General features: G+C 41.7%; 1 protein-coding gene across 3 annotated transcripts in view; it reads left to right on the forward strand.

The window, feature by feature from the left end:
- Positions 1–17,942, forward strand: part of TENM2 (teneurin transmembrane protein 2) — a 1,578,682-nt gene that overhangs the window by 712,162 nt on the left and 848,578 nt on the right. For all 3 annotated transcript variants that reach the window (XM_030572355.1, XM_030572352.1, XM_030572354.1), the window contains one exon: positions 17,304–17,605. In XM_030572355.1, coding sequence (XP_030428215.1) covers positions 17,380–17,605 — 226 coding nt within the window. In that variant the 5' untranslated portion in view covers positions 17,304–17,379. The remainder of the gene's footprint in view (positions 1–17,303; positions 17,606–17,942) is intronic.

Genomic DNA, 17,942 nt, shown 5'->3' on the forward strand with positions numbered 1-17,942 from the left:
AATTGCAGACAGTGGGGAAGCTCACTGGCGGCAATTTCCTTCTAGTACTTGAAAATAAACAGATTAATACAACACATGCACCTTTACATATACTACTAAGTATATAACCAACAGACTTTTACATTTTAAGAACACTTTTTAACTACTGGATTCTGGGAAACTCTCACGGGAGAGTGCATCAGCAACTTTGTTAGAAGCTCCTGTGATGTGTTGAATTTCAAAATCAAAATCTTGGAGAGCTAAACTCCAACGAAGAAGTTTATTGTTGTTCCCCTTGGCAGTATGAAGCCACTTTAGTGCAGCATGGTCAGTTTGTAGTTGGAACCGCCGTCCCCAAACATATGGGCGTAGCTTTTCCAGGGCGTACACAATGGCATAGCATTCCTTTTCACTGAATGACCAGTGACTTTCCCTCTCAGACAGTTTCTTGCTGAGAAACACGACAGGATGGAAGTTGTGATCTGTTGCTTCCTGCATGAGCACTGCTCCTATACCACGCTCAGATGCATCTGTTGTTACTAGGAATGGCTTGTCAAAGTCCGGGGCCCTGAGCACAGGGTCAGACATGAGCGTTGCCTTAAGTTGGGTAAAGGCCTTTTGACACTCATCAGTCCACTTAACGGCATTTGGCTGGGTCTTTTTGGTCAGGTCGGTCAATGGGGCAGCGATTGGGCTGTAGTGTGGTACAAATCGCCTGTAGTATCCAGCCAAGCCTAAGAAGGATTGGACCTGCTTCTTTGACTTTGGGACAGGCCACTTTTGGATAGCATCCACCTTGGCCTGTAGGGGGTTTATGGTTCCTCGACCCACCTGGTGCCCCAGGTAAGTCACTCTGTTTTGGCCTATTTGACACTTTTTGGCCTTAACAGTTAGTCCTGCCTGCCTGATGCGCTCAAAGACCTTTTCCAGGTGGAGTAGGTGTTCGGGCCAGGAGTCTGAAAAAATGGCCACATCATCGAGGTAGGCAACTGCAAATTCTCCCAGTCCAGCTAGTAGACCATCTACCAGCCTCTGGAAGGTGGCGGGTGCATTTCGAAGGCCGAAAGGAAGGACATTGAATTCATACACCCCCGCATGGGTGATGAATGCTGACCTCTCCTTGGCAGGTTCATCTAGCGGTACTTGCCAGTACCCCTTGGTTAAGTCTATTGTAGAGATGAACTGGGCACGTCCCAACTTCTCCAATAGCTCATCAGTACGTGGCATTGGATAGTTGTCCGGACGAGTTACAGCATTTAGCTTACGGTAGTCCACGCAAAAGCGTATTTCCCCATCTGGTTTGGGTACCAGAACCACTGGAGATGCCCATGCACTGGTAGATGAGCGGATTATACCCATCTGTAGCATGTTCTGGATCTCCCGTTCTATAGCAGCTTGGGCATGAGGAGACACTCGGTAGGGTGGGGTTCTGATTGGGTGAGCATTACCTGTATCAATGGAGTGGTATGCCCGTTCAGTCCGTCCTGGGGTGGCTGAGAACAATGCGGCGAAGCTAGTGCACAGCTCCTTGATTTGTTGCCGCTGCAGACGTTCCAGGGTGGTTGAGAGGTTCACCTCTTCCACGCCACCGTCTTTTTTTCCGTCGTAGTAGACACCGTCAGGCCACTCAGCATCATCTCCCTGGACTGTAAACTGACAAACCTGTAAGTCTCTGGAATAGAAAGGCTTGAGAGAATTAACATGGTACACTTTAGGCTTTAGTGAGGAATTGGGAAATGCTATGAGGTAGTTTACAGCTCCCAGGCGCTCTTGGACCGTGAATGGCCCTTCCCATGATGCTTCCATCTTATGGGCCTGTTGCGCCTTCAAGACCATAACCTGGTCTCCTACCTTGAAGGACCGATCTTTGGCATGTCTGTCATACCAGGCCTTTTGCTCTTCCTGAGCATTCTTTAGGTTCTCTCTAGCAAGGGCTAAAGAGTGTTGGAGGGTGCTTTGTAGGTTGCTTACAAAGTCCAGAATGTTAGTTCCTGGAGAAGGCGTAAACCCTTCCCATTGCTGCTTCACCAACTGTAATGGCCCCTTAACCTCGTGACCATACACAAGTTCAAATGGTGAAAACCCTAAACTGGGATGTGGTACAGCCCTATAGGCAAACAGCAACTGCTGCAACACTAGGTCCCAAGTATTGGAGAATTCATTGATGAATTTTCGTATCATGGCCCCCAAAGTTCCATTGAACCTTTCCACCAGGCCATTGGTTTGATGGTGGTACGGGGTGGCAACCAAGTGATTCACCCCATGAGTTTCCCACAGTTTTTCCATGGTCCCTGCCAGGAAATTAGACCCTGAATCTGTAAGGATGTCGGAGGGCCAACCTACCCTGGCAAAGATGTCTGTTAGGGCCAGGCACACAGTGTTAGCCCTGGTGTTGCCTAGAGCTACTGCTTCTGGCCATCGGGTAGCAAAGTCCACTAAAGTCAGTACATACTGCTTTCCTCTGGGCGTCTTTTTTGGGAAAGGGCCCAGAATATCCACAGCTACTCGCTGAAATGGGACCTCAATTATGGGGAGTGGCTGGAGAGGGGCCTTGACCTGGTCTTGAGGCTTACCCACTCTTTGGCATACCTCACAAGACCGGACATACTTGGCAACATCCTTGCCCATCCCCTCCCAGTGGAAGGACTTCCCCAACCGGTCCTTGGTTCTGTTCACCCCAGCATGGCCACTGGGATGATCATGGGCTAAGCTTAAGAGCTTCCCCCGGTACTTAGTTGGAACCACCAACTGTTTTTGCGGCTGCCATTCTTCCCGGTGTCCACCAGAAAGAATTTCCTTGTATAAAAGTCCTTGGTCTATAACAAACCGGGATCGATTAGAAGAGCTGAGAGGCGGTGGGGTGCTCCGTGCCGCCGCCCAAGCTTTCTGAAGGCTGTCATCTGCTTCCTGCTCAGTCTGGAACTGTTCCCTTGAGGCTGGGGTCACCAGTTCTTCCTCAGACTGTGGACTTGGGCTTGGTCCCTCTGGAAGCGATGTAGGTGATGGGGTTGTTTCCGTTGCTGGTGAACCGCTCTCCGCTGGTGCACCTGAGGGTATTTCAGGCTCTGGCTGAGCCTTTTGGGTATGGCTGTCTTTTGCTTCTGCCAGTTCTGGCTCGCTGGCGCCCTCTGGCGTTGAGGTTGAAGATGTGGTTGCACTTGCTGGTGCTGGTTGCTGTTCCAGTTCCGGGCCTGGGACTGGAGGTGCTGTGGCTGTTTCAGTGGTAGGCATGGAATCCGGGTCCACTACCTCTGTCTGGGTCTCTGGTAACACAGACGGGGCGTCTGTGGACGGCTCAGGAACAGGAATGGGTCTGGAAGCTTGCCTGGTTTGGCTACGTGTAACCATTCCCACTCTCTTGGCCCGCCTCACCTGGTTGGCCAAGTCTTCCCCCAGTAGCATGGGGATAGGATAATTGTCATAGACTGCAAAAGTCCACATTCCTGACCAGCCTTTGTACTGGACAGGCAGTTGAGCTGTAGGCAAGTTTACAGCTTGTGACATGAAGGGGTAAATTGTAACTTTGGCCTTTGGGTTGATGAATTTGGGGTCAACGAAGGATTGGTGGATAGCTGACACTTGTGCCCCCGTGTCTCTCCACGCAGTAACCTTCTTTCCGCCCACTCTCAAATTTTCCCTTCGCTCCAAGGGTATTTGAGAGGCATCCGGGCCTGGGGATCTTTGGTGTGATGGTGGTGTAATGAATTGCACTCGCATGGTGTTCTTGGGACAGTTGGCCTTGATATGTCCCAGTTCATTACACTTAAAGCATCTTCCATCTGATGGGTCACTGGGCCGAGGTGAGTTACTGGAGACTGGTGAGGTGGAAGGGTAGGGTATCTGTGGCTTTACTTGGGTGGTATGTGGGGTCTTTGGCTGTCCTCGGTTGTAGGGTTTATGGTCTGTGTGCCCCCTGGGGTAATCGTTCCCCTTGACAGTAGCTTTCTTGCTTTCTGCCAGTTCCATCCATTTGGCTCCAATCTCCCCCGCCTCAGCGATATCTTTGGGATTTCTATCTTGTATGTACCGTGTGATGTCTTCAGGAACACCATCCAAGAACTGCTCCATTTGTATGAGGAGGTTCAGTTCTTCCAAGGTTTGAATGTTGTTTCCTGTTAGCCAGGCCTCATAGTTTTTTGCAATGTAGTAGGCGTGTTTGGGAAATGACACCTCTGGTTTCCACTTTTGGGTTCTGAAGCGCCGACGGGCATGATCTGGGGTTATCCCCATCCTGTATCTGGCCTTGGTTTGAAAAAGTTTATAGTCATTCATTTGCAGCTTAGGCATTTCAGCTGCCACCTCTGCTAAAGTTCAACTGAGCTGTGACCTCAATTCTACCATGTACTGGTCTTCGGGGATGTTGTACCCAAGACAGGCTCTTTCAAAATTTTCCAAGAAGGCCTCGGTGTCATCACCTGCCTTGTAGGTGGGAAATTTCCTGTGCTGTGGAGCAATATTTGGCGCCGGGTTGTTAGGGTTGGCTGGCACATGCAGCCCAGCTTTTGCCAAGTCCAGTTCATGTTTTCTCTGTTTTTCCTTCTCTTCATTCTCTTTTTGTTGTTTTTCCATTTCTTTTTGTTGTTTTTCCATTTCTCGGTGGTGGGCCACCTCTTCTTCTTCTAGTTTTCTTTTGTGTGCTGCCTCTTGGGCTGCCTGTTCTCTTTGGAAGGCTGCCAGTTTGATGCTTTCTTCCTTTTCTTTCATCTCCATCTGTCGCCTGTGTTCAGCTTCTTTGAATTGGTCTTCGGCATTAATTTTTGCCTTAGAAGTCATGATTCCTGTTTTCTTGTGTTGGGGTGCCCTCCGGTGTTTATCCTCTGAACTGCAGGTTCTCTGTTGCCTCCTGAAGTCTGCCTGGCAACATTGCCTTTTCCCTTTTCTCTCTCTAGCTAATGTTCAATGAAGGGAAACCAGAAAAACCACTTTATTTGCATGCATATAAGTGCTGGTACTTGCCTCCTAATGGGAGGGCTATTGCATGACAAAAGACCCTTAACAGTTTGGTAATGGCTTCTTGCTTATTATGCAAGCCACAAACTGCCAGAGAGAGCAGAAAAAAAAATTCTCTCTGGTTCCCTTTTAAAACCAACTGTTTCTCTCTCTGCTAAAAAGCCCTTAGCAGAGAAAAGAAAAATATAATATTCCTACTGGCTTCTGGATTCTGTCTATATCCCACCCCTGCCACCATGCTATAACCTTAGTACCAGATTTGGACCTTAGCGTCCAAAATATGGGGATTAGCATGAAAACCTCCAAGCTTAGTTACCAGCTTGGACCTGGTACTTGCTGCCACCACCCAAAAAATTAGAGTGTTTTGGGGCACTCTGGTCCCCCTGAAAAACCTTCCCTGCGGACCCCAAGACCCAAATCCCTTGAGTCTCACAACAAAGGGAAATAATCCTTTTTCCCTTCCCCCCTCCAGGTGCTCCTGGAGAGATACACAGACACAAGCTCTGTGAATCCAAACAGAGTGACTCCCCCTCTCCGTTCCTGGTCCTGGAACAAAAAGGACTTTCCTATTCCCCCAGAGGGAATGCAAAATCAGGCTAGCCACTTCAGCACACAGATCTCCCCGATTTCTTCCTCCCACCAATTCCCTGGTGAGTATAGACTCAATTTCCCTGAAGTAAAGAAAACTTCAACAGGTCTTAAAAGAAAGCTTTATATAAAAAGAAAGAAAAATACATACAAATGTGCTCTCTGTATTAAGATAATACAACACAGGGTTAATTGCTTAAAAGAATATTGAATAAACAGCCTTATTCAAAAAGAATACAAATCAAAGCACTCCAGCACTTATATTCATGCAAATACCAAAGAAAAGAAAACCATAGAACTTACTATCTGATCTCTTTGTCCTTACACTTAGAAACAGAAGATTAGAAAGTAGAACTACTTCTCCAAAGCTCAGAGGAAGCAGGCAGGCAGAGAAAAAACTCAGACACTCAAATCCCTCCACACAAAGTTGAAAAAATCCGGTTTCCTGATTGGTTCTCTGGTCAGGTGTTTCAGGTGAAAGAGACATTAACCCTTAGCTATCTGTTTATGACATAGCTAAAACAGTTTATAGTAAACACATTAATTTTTCAGTCTTAATGCAGACTATTTCAATCAAACTCGTCATATATATAATATATATGAATGAAAAAATATTTGTTATCCCCATGCCCATAGGGAAAGGTCATAAATGAATGCTGTGCTTCAGAGCTGCTGCAAAGACTCTCAGTGGAAACTGAAGCGTATGTCTGAATTGATTTATATAAAATTGGAACTCTGTAGTGACCGTTGAAAAGTTGGACTCTTGGGTGTTTTGAGTTTATTTTTCCTTCATGGCTTGTCTGCTGTTCTTTAGACTTATGATGGTGCCATCATGATACATGCTGATGGATTATTTTCTTTTCTTTTTTAGTTTTTAAGAATTGTTTCAAAGTCAGCACTATGAAATTACATGTTTGGAAAGTAAGAGCTTGTTTGATAGAGTCTTGGGAGCTTTGATTGCTGTTTTTAACTGTTGTTTCTTATGCTCTTATGATCTCTTTGCTTTAGAATTCTGTTTCTGGATTTTCTCCACTCCCTGGTGGTGCTTACCATGTAAATAAAGTGAAACAGTATACTTCTTTTTAACTGCTCTACTTGTGTGTCACATGATGTGTAAACAGCTCAGCTGCTTGCTATGTAGTCTTTATGGCTATATGATAACAGTATAGGTTTTGTTTGCTGGCCACCTGCACCCTGCCTACATGTAGGCATTGGCACTGAGTCACTCCCTCATATTCTTACTGAATGCTTCTCCCATGTTAGGACTGGAGAAACTTGCCATTTTACAAATGCCTTTTTTTACACTGTGCATTACATTTAATCTTAGTAACCTTTTATCATGGCTTCATTTTATTTGTTTATTTTCTAGACTGAATCTATTATATTTGTATCACTAGATCTTTTTCCAATGTTAATAACAGCATAATCTTAAAATTGTAAAAGATTTATTGATAGACTCTTAAACAATTTTAATATTGGAAAAAGTTCTGCAATGGGTTGAAAGCATAATAGAATTTAGTACTGAAATGAGAAGTATTTCGATTTTTTTTATTTTTAACCTGATAGTTGAGCTGAAAGCAAATCTAGTGTTAGTGTGATATTTCTTTAAATAAGATGTCTTTCCTTTCTGTGCAATGTACATTGTGTCCCATTATTAACAGAAGAATCAAAACTGAACTTCATATGTCTAATGGCTCTTGTATTCAAAAACATAACCTACCTGGTTGGAATAGCAGAATAGATTTACACTTTGCAAATATAGTCCTTTTAAAACTTTTTTTTTTAATTTCTTAATTCCGGGTTTCCTGTTGCAAGAGGTAACGATATCTTTAGCACCTAAGCAGAATATTTCAAAGGATGCAGTTCTTAACACTTTCTAAATATTAGTGAGGTTGCCATCTAATGGGCATGTGTTTAGAAGAAAAACACAGAACCCTGAACTCAGGTGTTGACAAGTTTGACAAGGGACACATTCCTTGTGGCATAAGATCCATCTCACTTGTTGCCTTCAAACTCTGAGGTAACATGGAGACACTGTAGGGTCAACCCAGGAGTGTAGAACTGGAGTGCCTTTTGTACTGAGGCATGTCTACATATACAGCACTGCAGCAGTACTGATGTAGGGGCGCCACTGCAGCTCGTCTGGTAGAGATGCTCTATGCCAACGGGATAGAATTCTCCCATCGATGTAATAAAACCACCCCTAAGAGCAGCAGAAGCTTTGTTGATAGGATACACTCTCCCGCCAACATAGTGCTGTGCACATGAGCACTTATGCCAGTGTAACATATTTTGCTCAGATGGTGGTTTATTCACATCCCTGAGCAATGTAAGTTATGCCAACATAGGCTGTAGTGTTGATAGAATCTAATGGTATGAAGTCCAGTCTGGATCTGGAAGCCATATAGGAGTGTTGTCTGTGTTGGATCTGACTAAGTATTGCAATCCAAGCTGGAAACCACATGAAAAAGGGTCCTTGTTGCTCTTCATTCTCTCAGGTGGTAGAGGAGAGCAAGGAGCTCTTGATGGGTCTGAATAAAAGTTACGTACTTTAGTTGATCTTCTTTTACAAGGGGCTAAGTGGTGAGAGTTTGAAAATGTACTTAACTGTTGGAAGCAATGATGCTTGGTGTCTTTCCTTTTCTTCTAACCAAGCTTAGGTCAGGTATGGTATAGGAACTTGAATGCCATCAAGCAGATACAGGTAAAGTATCATCATTTGTCCTTGTCATTATTGATTAATTTTCCAAGCTATGGCATAGGAAAGTGAGAAAAGTGTTTGCATCTCCTATGCAGTAGATCTCCATACTTAAAGTTCTTTCACATCATTAAGCACAAGGGTAGCTTTGGACTACAGCTAGTTTGGGTACTAATATATAAAGAAGACCAGGATGGGGAAGTAAAGAGGCCGATGGCCCTAACCCATGGCTGCCAATTTCTCTTTATTGAGGGAATGTACATGCAGCAGCTGCATTTCCCCTAAAGTATCGGGAGGCATTACAAATTCTTGAAGTACATTGCCTCCCAGAGTTTTCTCTACAGCAATTTGGTTCTGTACTGCCTCATACTCAGAGCTGTGCTTGTCTCCTGCTGTAATGTCTGGACAGATTTTTCATGATTAGCATCTATTTGCTTCCTTCCAGGCTCTGGAACAGACAGGACCATTGACTTACTGGAGGTGTTTGTTTGCTTGTTTAAGTTTATAATATGGTACTCTGCTAATCAAGTAACCTCCTAGGTTCTCAATCTATTTTTGCATACACTTTTCGTATGGCTATAGGCAAATCTTATATCTTGAGAAGGAATGTTTGGTCTTTTGGTTAGAAGAGGAGTCTGGACAGCAACACCTTGATTCTATTCCTGGCTCTTACCGCTGACTTGCTGTGCAACTCTGGAAAACTTGCTTAGGTTTCTGGGCCACAATTTACCCTTCTGTAGAATGGTTGTATTAACTAATATCCACTTATGTGTAGTTTAATTTGCATACATACTCTATTATCCTTGGCTCAAGGTGGAGTAAAAATGCACAGTATTTTTGCTCTCCTGTCTGAGACGCATCTATTTCAGTGTCAAATTCATACTACTGAGTGTTTAATCCCTTGATGCCTGCGTTGAATTTCATAATACATACCATCAACGCTATCTGAAGTGATGTAGAATTTAAAAATCTAGGGAATACTTCCTTTTAGCAAATCTAATTTTGAAAAAAATTCTATTGAGATATAACATATTCATCACATGGCTTAGTAATGCTTCTTTCCCTTGTGTTCCATTCCTCTCTTTTCTCTTTAACTTCTAGTCAAACTACCTTTAACCTTTAAAACAAGGGATCCCAGTAGAAAACTGTTGTTTTTTGATAAATTTTATGTGTATAAAGGGCAGAGACCTCAGAATAATGTGGTTAATGGCTTATATACACTAAAGGAATCTTTTGTGCAGGGTTTTCATTGCTTTCAAAGCCAAGTTGAATGGGCTCCATTTATTTTTGTAAATGGGTATTTTATTCTTTATTCTATTGAAATCTAAGAATTCCTTTTAAATCAATCTTTTTATTCCAATATTTTATTCTGATTAAATTTATGACACTAAATCGTATCTGCTAAATCCCTGCCCCAGAGAATATAGTCAAAGCTATTAAAGGCCAACAAAGACAAGACCCAGTATCGTCATTCTGTTAATTAAGGGTATGGACAACTTGAGGAGGAAAATGAGGAGAGAAGTGGCTTGAAAGGAAGTATTTATGAGGAAAGAGAGAGGGAAGAGTGTGCTCGCTGGACAAACCTAGGGAGGATAATGTAAGTGTAGTATGCAGTATCAGTTGTGGCATTTGGTTAAAATTTGAAGACCTAGTAACTTCCCTTAGCTCTTTGTATGCTCATTACATTAGGTGAGTTTTGACATGTATTGTAACTGACAGTCTCTTCAATGAAGACCTGATGTTGCATTAGAGCCCCTTCCTGGAATGTGTCTATGAGCCCTTACAATCTGGGGTACAGGAGTAGCTGACCCTTCATGGATTCTTCATCTGGCCAAAAAAAAAAGTTTCATTAAAATAATAAGTGAGTGATGCTTACAGTTGGAATGAAGCATATACACTTTTATTTTCTCTGGAGCTCTGATGGTAGAACCTTTGTTAGTCTGCATGAATAAAGGCACACAAATGAGCAAAAGAGAAGAGAAAAATAACTAGCAAAATTGAAGAAGGTTTTGTCCTATTTGGACCAGCAGGACAGAACTGAAATGAGGGGAGCCTGGAAGAGAGAGAGAGCTAAATTTAGTCCAAGAGAGGGTCAATCAAGGCATGTACATGGATGTGTTTTAGCAGGGGGAATAAGAAGGATACGGTTATTTTTGGTGATATTAAAGGGATGGATGCAGCGATTGATTTATGCATGTGCCATTTTGTCATGTGCATTGTTGCACACATACACTAGGTATAAGTGCAAATACACAATGTATGTGGGAGCATCAGGCATTGTGTGTTTGCAATTTGGCCAGGATTAAATATAATTTGGAAAATATAAACCAATCTAAAAAATGTGTTCTTGGAAGACATGACAGTTGCACTACCATCAGCCCTTACTATGAGGGAGCCTTCTCCCTGACATCCTTGGCCAAGTGTTAGATCCACTCCAACTCCTTAGTCCTCTGAGCATCCCCCGGAGTGCCAAGCTGCTTATCCACTGAACACTCGCAAAATTACCAAACTGCTGTTCCAAAGGAACGGTACACTGCAGCTTACTAGTTACTCCCTAGACCCCAGCTCACACCTAGACACATAACGTGAATCTGTTTACAGTGAAAATTTGAATACGTTGATTTAACAAAGAACAAGGATTCAAATGATAGCAAACAGAAATATTGGAGAAAAGGATTACAGATAATATCAGTGTGTGTTCTATAGCCTAAAGTTACTTAGTAAGATGCCCTCTTGTCTAATATGCTCGTGCTTTACCCAAAGTCTTTCCCACAGTGTTTCTCCACCAGGATAGTTGAGACCACCCTTTCTAACTCCTTCACAAGATCAAGACCTCTGGCAACTTGTCTCCCAAGATGAAGGATGGCTGGACATCTTTCTGTATCCCTAGAAATGTTAGACCAATCCTTTGTTTTTCACCTGTAAAACAAGGTGTGTTCACCCTACCTGCTAATTTCTTCCCTCTGCAGCATCTTCATTGCGCACTGAGTCAATGCTGAATTGACTTCCATGGTAGGACATATAATATAAATTGGTTAAACTTGGAGAGAAGTATTTCCCATCTTCTGTTGTAGTGGACTCAGTCTCAAGGTACACTACTTCAGAGTGACTTGCCCTTAACTGTAAGGCCTTATGTACATATATTAGAAATTATGTTCTTATCTCCTTCCATATTATCTGTATGTGCATTTCACAAAGATTATGATCAGTGTGACACAGGCCTTCAGTAGAAACATACTGTGACTCTCTTTAGTGAAATAGAATGTAAATATCAGACGCCGGGAATACCTATAACCCTTATGTGTCACTGTGCCCTTTGCCATTTGTCATCAAGAGGTCCTTGGGTCACATCTGGTACAGAATGGAGGCAACAGAGAGGAATTAGGAGGGAATCTAAATTCACTTTTGGAGAGACTGGACCTAATTCTGGTGTAAGAGCAGAGCAGCTCCATTCACTTGAATACAGTCACTCTGGATTTACCTTGAGCTGAGTTTAGAATCTGGTCCATGGAGTCTGTGCTTGTGTCTGGGCATACAAGAGGTGGATGATATAAGACTGGGAAGGGGAAATGTCATGTGGGAACTGGCTACATAATAAAGGTAGCTGAACCCTGGGATGAAGTGTCTGAGAGAACATTGAGGGGGATGATGGTGAGTTCAAAGCAGAAGGCGGATGAACAGGCATTGAAGGACTGAAGTGCTAGTGAAAGTACATTTAGCGAAAGTAGGATAATAGCCAGGTGAGCAGAGATTTGTAGAAACCCCAGGTGAAATCTTGGCTCCATTGACATGAAGGGTAAAACTTTCACTGACTTAATTGGGGCAAGGATTTCACCCCAGGAGCTGACAGAAAAAGGAGAATGATCAACAATGAAATAATGAAGAAATCTGTCATTCATTGCACAGACATTTAGATCCATCTGACTTTTATAAATGTTGGTTAATTTGATCAAGATGTTAATCAAAAAATTATTTAGACAGTTGTTTCTTGATTCAAAAATATTATCTGATGACATGATTATACAAAATCATTAAAGCATGCTTAACTGTTTTGTGTTAATCCTGCAATGATTCTTTCCATCTTCATTATCAACACTGCATTTTTCAGGCAAATTTTAGGAAATTTAATGTTTAGAATGACCAGCTTGCATTTGAGCTTGAAATCTTTTTCATGGATTTATTCAGCTACGCAAATTAAAACATCATAGTAAATACATGTTTAGCTTGTTTGTATTGTGTTATGTTTTCCTCCTTTTTATCATGCTACATAAAATGCTCAAACTGTATAGATAACTAGTGGAGAACTGAGAGTTAGAACTTCTGGGTTCAATTCCCAGATATGTCACTGACTCATTGTGTGACCCTGAGCAAGACACTTACCCCTCTGTGCTTTAGTTGCTTGATCTGTAAAATGAGGATAATACAAACCTACTTCACAGGGCTTTTATAAGGCTTAATTAATATTTTATAAATAATTTTTGAGTTCCTCAGATGAAAGAAACTATGTAAGTGCAAACTTCTATTGCTTTTAGTTGTGTTGTTCCCTCCCTCCCGGCCCCCAAGCAAACAAGGAAACTATTCTGAGGGGGGAATTTTTTTTTTTTTTTTTTAAATCTTGGACCTCAAAAATTTTAGGAATATAAAGACCTATCCCAAGTGTCATTTTCATTTTCTATTCCGCACTTCTTCTTCCATTCCTTTCATATCCTTTATCCTTCTGTTCCCCAGGAACAAACCTAGGTGTATTGGGGAAACAAATCTAGGCATGACTACAGCCCATTTATGTTTGTTTTGCTTGGTAACATAGTGTAGGTTTGTCAGCCTTTATAACAAACAAGGTGGTTGGTTTTAGCTCCTTTACTAACTTGGAAAATGGCTATCAACTTTATTTCAATTCATTTTATAATTATGAAGACTTCTTTTCAATCAGCTTAGTCTTTCCAAATGGGAGAAAATCCAATTCTGGCATGAGAGTCATGGTGAAAACTAGATGTTATAACTACTAGACTGTGATGATCAAAATGTTTAAATGTGTAAAATGCAGGAACCAATTAAAGCTGCTTGCAATAAGGCTTTTCAGGAGCAAAATTCCTTAGATATCTTTAGTGCTCTTTCTCTGGGCGAGAGTGGTGAACACTCTGAATTTGTTTGCAGTAATGGAAAAGGCCAAATGGCTTCTGTTATATTGCCCTCTTAATAACTGATCAAAGGGTTGTGTGAATCATTATTACTTCTCACTACCAATCGTAAAATGAGCACATTGTTTTCCAATCAAAATGCTTGCTGTTCTTACTCTCAACTGGTAGGCTCTTCCCAGTTTTTCTGGGTATGAACCTTTCTGACCCCAAAGCTAATCTGTTCAGGCACAGGAATCTGCCATACAAAGCAGTCTTCATCACTGGGGCCTGAGTGGTTGTCACTGTCTACTCCTCTGCTCAAATTAAAACCCTAAAATGGTTTGGGCCTGTGTTAGAATGGTAGGACTAATTCTTATCTCATTTACACTATGATAAAAATCAGGATTTATCCCACAGAAGTTAGTGAAGTGACACCAAAGAAAAAGTGGTATAAGCAAAATTAGAATCTGGTTCTGTGTCTCTGGTGTGAAACCAAGAAAGCTGAGATCACTTAGTGCTTGGTGTTGTAACTCCTCTGTTTTAAGCAGGAGCTGTTAGTGGGGCATTTTCAGTGAAGGGCATTATACTCGGGGAACTTGCATCTCCTCCAGGGCCAGCTCCAGGTTTTTTGCCGCCCCAAGCAAAAACATTTTTGGCTGCCCCCCACAGCCTCTCCCTAGCTCAGGGCTCCCCCACCACACGTCCCTGCCATCCCAGTGCTGTGCTCTCCTCTGACCTGAACCCCTTGCCGCCCCAACCTTGGGCTCTCCCCCCCACTCCACCCACCCCACCTGCCGCCCCAGCCCTGAGCTCCCCCACACCAGTGCTGACTCTGCCCATTCCCCCCTCACCTCCAGCCAGTCCAGGCTGGCAGGGTCAGGGTAAGCAGTGGGGACTTATTTCTTGTAATGAGATTTTTCATTAAGTAGGTTGAATACAAATTTTTTTGGAACTAACAGTTTCCAAACTTTAATATTTCCTATTATTTTGATATCGTTAGCACACATACCTAAAACACTAAGTGACATTTTATTTAAGAATATTTTCAGTAAGTCTTCTCTGTCTAAGAGAACTTAAATTTATAAAAATGCTCTTATGTCAGTCTCAGCACAGGGATATTATAAATGTTTATTAACTATAGTATTCAGGAAAAATGGTTTTTTTGGTTTGTTTGCAAACAGTAGAAACCAAATCAGAGAACTTTAATATGTATTAGAACCATCGAGATGAGAAAACAAATTAATTACTCTGAACCTATAGGTAGAAAAATGTTAATGTGTAACAGGTTTTAAATGCACATTGGGCTGAAGATATCTAGGAGGCACACTGTCTGATTACCCTATTTCTGTGATTAAATGCACTAGTAATGCATTTGATTGTGGTGTTGTGTGTGGGTGGTAAACAAAGATCCCCAATCCTGCAAACACTTAGGTCTTGCATTTAAATTTGGAAAATGTAGGTAGACACATTGAAGTCACTGAAACTGCTCCTGTGCTTAAAATTAAGCAAGTGTGCAAATGGCTGCAGGTTTGAGCATTTAATGCCGCCAGGTTTTTAAAAATTCAGATATTCAAAAGTGCACTTAGCCACACAAACCACAGACAGTACAGAAAAACAAGAAAACTACAGAACATTTTGAATCATCGGTTGAACTTTTCCAGTCTAACCTGATGCACTAGCTCTAGTCCAGGTAGCAGCAGTACCCAGGGGGAAAAAGGTTTGGGGGGAAGGAATGTTTTTGGTTTTATCTGTAATGTATTGTAATTATAAACAAGAACAATATGCGTGTGGGGGGAGCATGTTTTTATATTTCAGAACTCACAGATTGCAAATTACATGTAGGCGTCTTAAAACAGCTGGCTCTCCTGGTTACCTAATTTCCTCCTCTTGAGAGCAAAATATAGAAAAGATAATAACAAAAGTAGTATAAATGTCAGTGTCTGAATGCTGGGAAGACATTTATCTGGTTTACCAGCTCCACTGACCAATCACATCTACTCCGCAGTGGTGAGCTTATTACAGACTAAAGCCCTGGTCTTGCAAACATGTATGGTCATACATAACCTTATTCACATAAGTAATCAGTCTTCAATGGGCCACTGCTCATATGAGTAAAGTTGCACACTTGTTTAAAATAAAAATGCAGATGGGATGTCAGTGATTAACAAGTTAGCCTGCCCAAGAAGTGGAATAATCTGCAAAGTGAACAGTTAAAGCTCATAGTGTTAGTTAATTAGACAGCGGTTTGAAAAGAAGTTTTCTGTAATTTGGTAACATAAAGCAAAGGCATCCACGTCTACAAATGATAGAAAGAAGCAATATGAGCCCTCCTTAAGTTAGAAAATGTGGAATGAAACAAAGTTAATTCCTTTGGAGAACTCAGGAAGTACAATTGATAAACATTGTTGGGTATGTATTTTACAATTGTATCAAGCATGGTAAGTCTAGGTAAAGGGTGCATGTATAGAAACACTATTTGATTTTATTCATTTGTGTGTATACATATATGTATATATATATATATATATATATATATATATATATATATATATATATATATATATATATATATATATATATATATATATATATATATATATAGTGGCAAATTGCCGGTACTGTTTTGCTGGGTCTCGTGCTTTCTCTTCTTTGGGGAAGGTTCAGGGCGCCATTGCTTGCCTCAGAACCGGTATTTTAATTACCCCACTAGTGTCCTTGAGGAGGGGAGTGGAGAGGGAGGGACCTGGGCCCGCCCTCTTCTCCAGGTCCCAACCCAGGACCTTGAGGTTTGTGGTGAACCACTTGAACTAGCGGTTCCTTCCCCTGGGCTACTTCCCTCTCCTGCCCTTCAGCTTGGGAAGGGGCTTCTTGCCCTCCTTTTACACAAGTCAGGTGCCCTTTACCTAGGGTTTCTTTTGGATTTCTCAGACCACCACAGCATTGCTCCAACTTTTCCTTTTGTCTCTCTTCAAAACTGTTCTCTGCTCCAACCAAACCTTCCTGCTCCAACTCCCACACTGTCTGACTGAAGCAGGGGTTTTTATCACATGACTGACTGCTGGTGCTCTAATTGGCTTCAGGTGCTCTAGTTAATCTATAGCAAACCTTCCTTCCCTTGCAGGGAATAAGGCTCCCTGCTAAAACTCTCCTGCTGCCCTCTGGCCATGCTGTATCACAATATACCCAAATGAATAAAATCAAATAGTGTTTCTAGCCATCCAGGACAAATTTATTTTAGGATCAAACAGTTTAACAATTTCAAATGACGTCCAGAAAGTCTTTTTTCTTATGTGGTGTAAATACAGATTTGCTCAATTGCAATGGTAGATTGAGAAATTTTTCAACACACATTTTTTATTTATTTGAAAGAGGTGGAGGGGGGTTAGGAACGGTGGAGGGGACTGTATGAGTAAAGAAGAAACCCATAATTATTCCATTCTAGATCTTGCTGTACACTCACATGGTCACAGCATGTAATGTGTACCATTGTAATTCATAAATGCTGAATAGTAATGCCTTATGTTTGTAACTGTCTTTGCATGCTTCAATCTTAATTGTCGATTTCACATGGCACTCCACATTCCAGGCCCTCCTGCAGCAAAAGGAAATAATTAGTTGGTTTGAATCTGTTTTTCTTTGTACTGTTTCATTGCAAGAGCTAATGTCAGGCTATCAGAGTTTGTGTTATCAAAGTACATTCGGAAATCAAAAGATTACAATAGTTTTTATCAATTTTTAAACTCTTTAATAAAAACATAGTTTAAATGAAACAAATCTTACAGCTGAATCCATTTCCTTTTTCGTTTTTCCCCCATTAAAGTCAATTTATGTAAGTTTATAAGGAACTTAGTGTCAAGGTCTTATTTTCCATCAAGTTTGCCCACTTTGTGTTTCTGAAGAAGTGAAGAAAAGTGAAATGTCACAGCATATTGTATCTGCAATTCTCACTCTTTATTATCTTTTGGTTTTAGGTGGTAGAGTGACCAGCCCCAGGATTAAAGATAAACTATTCTGAAAAAGTTGATTTTTTCTACCTGACTCAGAATAATGGATATAAAAGACCGAAGACACCGCTCTCTAACAAGAGGTCGCTGTGGGAAGGAATGCCGCTATACAAGTTCTTCATTGGACAGTGAGGACTGCCGAGTACCAACTCAGAAGTCCTATAGCTCAAGTGAGACATTGAAGGCCTATGATCATGACACCAGAATGCACTACGGAAATAGAGTTTCTGACCTAGTTCACAGGGAGTCAGACGAGTTTCCAAGACAAGGTATGTGTAAGGCACAACAATTTTTTTTCTATATTTTTGGTCCCAATAATCCCCGGTACACTAGCTGCTGTCAGTAATGTATATGTCTGCATGCCAGTAGCATTAGAAATGCATGTAAAATGGAGAAAGGATAATGCTTGTAATTTTACCTGTTTAAAGCAGGAACAGGGTTGCATTTTCTATTAGGAAATTCATTCCCTTCCATTGCACATTAAGCTGGGAACATTTAGGCTTCCGATCCTGTCAGAAGTCACTTTCTGTAAGTGAGGCAAACCTAGATCACTGTGTTAACATATATTTTAAATAGAGAAGCACTAATGACTCCTAACCAGCTGTC

This window comes from Gopherus evgoodei, chromosome 8 (assembly GCF_007399415.2).
Source record: "Gopherus evgoodei ecotype Sinaloan lineage chromosome 8, rGopEvg1_v1.p, whole genome shotgun sequence".
Classification (NCBI taxonomy): domain Eukaryota; kingdom Metazoa; phylum Chordata; order Testudines; family Testudinidae; genus Gopherus; species Gopherus evgoodei.